This window comes from Pyrgilauda ruficollis, unplaced genomic scaffold, assembly GCF_017590135.1.
Source record: "Pyrgilauda ruficollis isolate IOZ18807 unplaced genomic scaffold, ASM1759013v1 scaffold208, whole genome shotgun sequence".
Taxonomy (NCBI): domain Eukaryota; kingdom Metazoa; phylum Chordata; class Aves; order Passeriformes; family Passeridae; genus Pyrgilauda; species Pyrgilauda ruficollis.
In genome coordinates, this window is record NW_024520096.1 from 1 (window position 1) to 5,274 (window position 5,274).

Sequence of the window (5,274 nt, forward strand, 5' to 3'; positions counted from 1 at the left end):
TGTGCAGGGCCCACTGGCCCGGAGTGTTTGGAGGGAGGGGCTTTGGAGCCATCCAGGCTGTTCTTGCTGGCTGACGGAATTTTTTAGTCTAAATAAAGTTTTCCTGCTCTTCCCAGCTCCTCTCTAAACAGCAGCAGCGTGGGGGTGGGGGACAGAATCAGAATGGGTGATGTGAGGGGCTTGGATAGAGAAAAAATTTAAAAGGTAATGACGAGAGGAGAGGAGAGGAGAGGAGAGGAGAGGAGAGGAGAAGAGAGAGAAGAGAAGAGAAGAGAAGAGAAGAGAAGAGAAGAGAAGAGAAGAGAAGAGATCCTGCACACAGGTGACCCTGCAGGCAGGTGACCCTGCACACAGGTGACCCCGGGCACAGGTGACCCTGCAGGCAGGTGATCGTGCACACCCCGCGGTAATTTTGCTTATACGTCATTACCCGAACCAGACTATATTTTATTATAACCAAATTATACTGCCAATTTATTGAATGTATTCAATTTTATATTTTTTAACTATTTCATTTAAATTTTATTAAAATTATTGTTACATTTAATTTTGTTTGGCCTTTTATTTTGTGATTGGATAATTGGGCAAACATAACACATGTGACCCAGCACACATGTGACCCCGCACACATGTGACCCCGCACACAGGTGACCCCGCACACAGGTGACCCTCCAGGCAGGTGACCCCGGGCACAGGTGACCCCGCACACATGTGACCCCGCACACAGGTGACCCCGGGCACAGGCCGTGTCAGGTGTCCCCAGGTGTCCCCCCTGTCCCGGCGCTGGTCCTACCCCCCCATGGCAGGTCCTCCGGGCCGGCAGGGGGCGCTGTTGGCGGCCGCCATGGGCGCCGCCGTGCTGCTGGGCTGCGCCGCGATCGCGCTCGGGCCCGCGGCCGCGCTCGTGCTGCTGACGGTGGCGGCGGAGCCGCTGCTCGTCATCGTGCTGCTGGCGGGGTGAGCGGGGCCGGCCAGGGCGGAGTCTGGGAGGCCCTTGGGGGGTGCTCGGAGCGGTTGTGGCGGCTCCGCGGGACACCGGGGCGCTGTGGGTGCCGGGGGCGGCTGAGGGAGGCGTGAGGAGCGCTGAGGCGAGGGGGCGGCTCGGGAGCGCGGAGAGAGCAGCGCTGAGGGTCCCGGCCCGGCGGTACCGAGCTGCTCTGCCTGCCGCTGCCACCCCGGTGTCCCGTTTGCCCTCAGGGCGTTTTTCTGGCTGCTGTCGCTGCTCGCCGCCTCGCTGCTCTGGTCCGTGTCCGTGCAGCTCAGCGGGCGGGAGGACGCGGCGCTGCTGCCGCTCGGAGCCGCCGCCGCCGTGCTGCTGCAGGAGCTCTGCAGGTTCGGCTGCTTCAAAATGCTCAAGTAAGAGCCCGCTCGGGGAGCTGCGCCGGCGGCCGGGGTGTCCCAGGGCTTGGGGAAGCCAGAGCAGATGCTGGGGGTCTGTGTCCAGAGGAACCCCACAAAGTCTGTTCCTTGTTAAACCCCGGGAAGGAGCGAGTCTCTCCTCTCCCTTCCCCTCTCCCTGCGATGGGGCTCACGCTCTCTCTCTGGCGGGGCAGGAAGGCGGATGAAGGGCTGGCGATCCTCAGCGAGGATGGGCGGTCGCCGATCTCCCTGCGGCAGATGGCTTACGGTGAGCAGAGCCCGGGGTGCTGCATCCAGCTCTCCTGCCCTTCCCTGAGCCCGCCGGGGCTGTGGAGACCCCCTGACCCCGGCTCCCCCACAGTGTCCGGGCTCTCCTTCGGCATCATCAGTGGCGTCTTCTCCATCACCAACATCCTGGCGGACTCTGCGGGGCCGGGCACTGTCGGGATCCACGGGGACTCCCCGTACTTCTTCATCACCTCTGGTGAGGCCAGGGCCGTGGCATGGAGGAGGAGGAGGAGGAGGAGGAAGGCTCTGAGGGTCCGTGTCTCTCCCCACAGCCTTCCTCACCATGGCCCTGGTACTGCTCCACACTTTTTGGGGCATCATCTTCTTCGACGCCTGTGAGCGGCGCCGCGCCGGGGGCCTGGGACTGGTGGTGGGCAGCCACCTGCTCACCTCAGGGCTGGTGAGTCCTGGGGGGCACAGGGACCCCCACCCACTCCCCCTCACTCCCTGCCTAGGGCCATGGGTGAGTTACACCCCCTGCCCTTTGGGGCTTGAGGAGGTCAGTGAAGGATTTGGGTGCAGACAGCTCAGCAGGGGTTTGAGCTGGGTTTCCACTGGGCTGGGCACTCCTTTTGCTGCCCTAGGAGGGGTCAGAAGGTGTGACCTGCCTCTCTGTGTCCCCAGACCTTCCTGAACCCGTGGTACGAGGCCAGCCTGGGCCCCATCTTCATCCTCACGCTCTGCACTGGCCTCTGGGCCTTCAGCACCGCTGGTGGCTCCTTCTACAACGTCCTCAAGTGCCTCTCCTGTAAGGGGGGTGGGGTGCCACTTTTGGGGGCTGGGGAGGGTCAGAGCTGCTGGGATGGGGGTGGGTGAGTCTTGTTGAATGGGGGCTGCATTCCTGAAGGCTTCCACAAACCCCCACCTTCATAAATGCCCCTTTTCCCCAGGTAAGCAGGAGCCTGAGGGCCAGGCCATGCTCTACTCGGCGCTGCAGGTGCCTCCTGAGGGGTGAGGGAGCCGTGGCCCCACAGCCAGACACTCCTGCCATTGCCTTCACCCCTCCTGCTCCAGGGGAATCCGTGTCTGCCCAGTTCCTGGGGGCCTTTGGGGACTGACTGGTGCTCCCAGGGGGTTTTGGGGTCTGACCACCACGCTCTTCCCTTTGTTCCCAGACTCTCTTAACATCTTTCCCTCAGTTGGAGGCTCTGGGGAAGGCCAGGGATGCCCTGAGGGAAGTCAGGGCAGGACCCCCCATTTCCTCGTGTTTGTCACCCTGGGGGGGTCCCTGGTGATGCTCTGGGGGTGGGGGGCACTGGGACTGGGATGCTCTGCCCTTCTCACCCCTGTTCAGCTCCCAGGGGATTGGAGGTGCAGCGGGGGGTAAGTTATTTTTTTTGATTAAAAGTAAAACCCTTTTGTAAAAGCACGAGACACTGTGGCTGCTGGGAAAAAGGGGAGGAGGGAGAGGGGTCGCTCCCCCCATTGTGCTCTGCTCCCGGTTTCTTGGGAGTGATGGGATCCAGCCCCAAAGCCCCTCAAAGACGCCTGTTCCCACCCCACAAAGAACCACCAGGAGGGGGAAAAGGGCTTTATTTGGGGCTGGGGGTGGGGGGCTGGGGGTCGGCGCGGGCCGGCCCCTCCCAGCCCAGCCTGGGTCAGCGGGAGTGTCCAGCGTCCATGGGCTAGCGGCGGGAGGAAGCCTTGAACACCACGTCCTGTGCCTGCGCCCTCCTCGCGCTGCCAGGGCAGAAACCAGCGTGAGGGGGGGGTCTCTGCACGGAGCTCGGGGCCCCCCAGCTGCGGGGGTCCCTCTGAGGGCTGTGGGGAGGGGGTCTCACCGCATCCTCTTGGCCCCAAAGTGGACGGCGAGGAAGAGGCCGACGCAGCCGGCGACAGCGCCGAAGACGATGGCGATGACCTCACCTGTGTGGTGCCCGGGGGGGGTCAGGGGGGTCCTGGTGTGACCCCCCAGCCCAGCATCCTGGCCTGGCCCTACCTGTGGAGTATCCCTCTGGCTCTGCAAGGGAAAGGCCGGGGTCAGGGCCAGCACCTTGTGCTCCAGGAGCCCCGGGGGGGACCCTTCCCACCCCTCCGCTCACCCCTGGGGAAGGACGAGAGCACCGGGCGCTGGTTCAGCTCCTGCGGGGCTCGGAAATTGTCCACCAGCAGCTGGGGCTGCTCCTGCTCGCCCTCCTCCGTGGAGTAAAGGCTTCCCTGGAGCTGCTCCAGCTGGAAGGGGAAGGGGCAGCACTGAGGGGGCTGCCACACCCAGGGGGCTCCCCCCCGAGCGGGTCCTACCTGGGCGCGGCTGATGCGGACGGGCTGCGGGAAGAGGGTCCAGAGGACGCTCTGGAAGCAGGGCGGGGTGGTCAGGGAGCCGTTGTAGCGGTAGTAGCGCTCCAGCTGCGCGGGCAGCAGGTCCCGGATGCTGAAGGAGGGGATGGCCACGGTCTGCCCTGTGGGGGGAGCAATTTGGGGCGTGCTGGGAGGGGGATTTGGGGTTTCCTCCCTCCCTCTCCTCACCTGCGTAGCGGATGTTGCCGAGATGCCTCAGGATGTTGTCATAGGCGGGGTGGGGTTCATCTCCCACCTGGGGAGTGAGGGGCGTCAGTGAGGGGCTGGGGAAGCGCAGGTGGGTGGGTGGGTGGGGGTCGTGGGTGTGGGGTCCGTACCTCCAGGAGGACGCCGAGCACGGCCAGCCCGCCCGGGTGCTGCTGCGCTGCGCTGGCATCGGCGAAACGCTCGGTGTCAAAGTGCACCACGTGCATCTGCGGCACGGCAGGGACCCCCTGAGCCCCCCGCCTTGAAACCCCAACCCCCCTGAGTCCTGCCACCCCAACCCCCCTGAGCCCTGCCACCCAAAACCCCCTGAGCCCCCCACCCTGCCACCCCAACCTCTGCCCCGGCTCCCGCAGTGCCCAGCCCTGCTCCCGCTCCCCTTTCCCACCCTTTTCTTCTGCACCCCATCCCCTCCCTGAACTCTTTTCACATCCCCGAACCCATTTCCCTCACCGGAACCCCTTTCCCATTCCCTGCAGCAAATTCCCGCGCTGCAAACCCCTTTCCCACACTTCCCATGCTGTTTCCCACACCGACACCTCTCCCCACAACCATTTCCCACACAATTCCCATGCCATTTCCTGACCCCAAACCTATTCCATCCTCCTTTCCCACCCCCAGACCCATTTTTGGAGCTGTCCCCCGTTGTCCCCGGTACCTCGGCGGGGGCACGGTGCCCGTCCAGCAGGTGCTCGGCTCCAGCGGCGTGCCCGGGCCGGCCCCAGTGGAAGTGGAGCTGAACGGCGGCGAAGGCGCGGGGCAGCCCCCGGAGCCGCAGCGACGGCGGCAGCGCCAGCACGGCTGTGGAACACGGGGTCAGCGGGGCTGGGGCACCGGGGGCCGCCCGCTTCTCCCCCCGGCACTCACCGGTGTGGCCGTTGTTGGCGAGGGTCAGCTCGGGGCTCTCGGGGTGCTCGTAGCCCTCGGGCCGCAGCGGCGGCAGGGACGGGTCCGGCTGTGCCCGCGCTGTCGCGATGTCGATGGGTGACTGCGCCCGGCCCCCGCACTCCGGGTGTCCCTCGTGCCAGTGCTGCTGCCCGTGGGGACCTGGGGGGCACCAGACCCCCGTGGGACACCCCCCCACCTTCACCCCCGTGAGCCAAAACGCCCTCGGTGCCCCCCCCC

General features: G+C 65.1%; 2 protein-coding genes across 5 annotated transcripts in view; one reads left to right on the forward strand and one right to left on the reverse strand.

Moving 5' to 3' along the window:
- Nucleotides 1–816: 816 nt before the first annotated feature.
- APH1A (aph-1 homolog A, gamma-secretase subunit) lies at nucleotides 817–3,013 on the forward strand. Of its 4 annotated transcripts, XM_041467491.1 has the most exons (7): nucleotides 817–957; nucleotides 1,198–1,356; nucleotides 1,554–1,627; nucleotides 1,721–1,843; nucleotides 1,920–2,047; nucleotides 2,272–2,395; nucleotides 2,538–3,013. In XM_041467491.1, the coding sequence occupies exons 1-7, from the start codon at nucleotides 845–847 to the stop codon at nucleotides 2,600–2,602; spliced, it is 786 nt and encodes a 261-aa protein (XP_041323425.1). In that variant the 5' UTR covers nucleotides 817–844; the 3' UTR covers nucleotides 2,603–3,013. The 4 variants fall into 4 exon arrangements, with proteins under 4 accessions (XP_041323425.1, XP_041323424.1, XP_041323427.1 ...); XM_041467490.1 differs by having other exon boundaries at nucleotides 1,554–1,843; XM_041467493.1 differs by lacking the exon at nucleotides 1,198–1,356 and having other exon boundaries at nucleotides 829–957.
- A 250-nt stretch (nucleotides 3,014–3,263) lies between these two features.
- CA14 (carbonic anhydrase 14) overlaps nucleotides 3,264–5,274 on the reverse strand; it is a 3,079-nt gene continuing 1,068 nt past the window's right edge. Inside the window, exons 3-11 of the mRNA XM_041467489.1 lie at nucleotides 5,017–5,196; nucleotides 4,808–4,950; nucleotides 4,263–4,358; nucleotides 4,114–4,180; nucleotides 3,889–4,046; nucleotides 3,690–3,819; nucleotides 3,587–3,607; nucleotides 3,429–3,513; nucleotides 3,264–3,327 (exon numbers count right to left, since the gene is read on the reverse strand). Of these exons, the coding sequence (XP_041323423.1) occupies nucleotides 3,273–3,327; nucleotides 3,429–3,513; nucleotides 3,587–3,607; nucleotides 3,690–3,819; nucleotides 3,889–4,046; nucleotides 4,114–4,180; nucleotides 4,263–4,358; nucleotides 4,808–4,950; nucleotides 5,017–5,196 (935 nt within the window). The 3' untranslated portion in view covers nucleotides 3,264–3,272. The remainder of the gene's footprint in view (nucleotides 3,328–3,428; nucleotides 3,514–3,586; nucleotides 3,608–3,689; nucleotides 3,820–3,888; nucleotides 4,047–4,113; nucleotides 4,181–4,262; nucleotides 4,359–4,807; nucleotides 4,951–5,016; nucleotides 5,197–5,274) is intronic.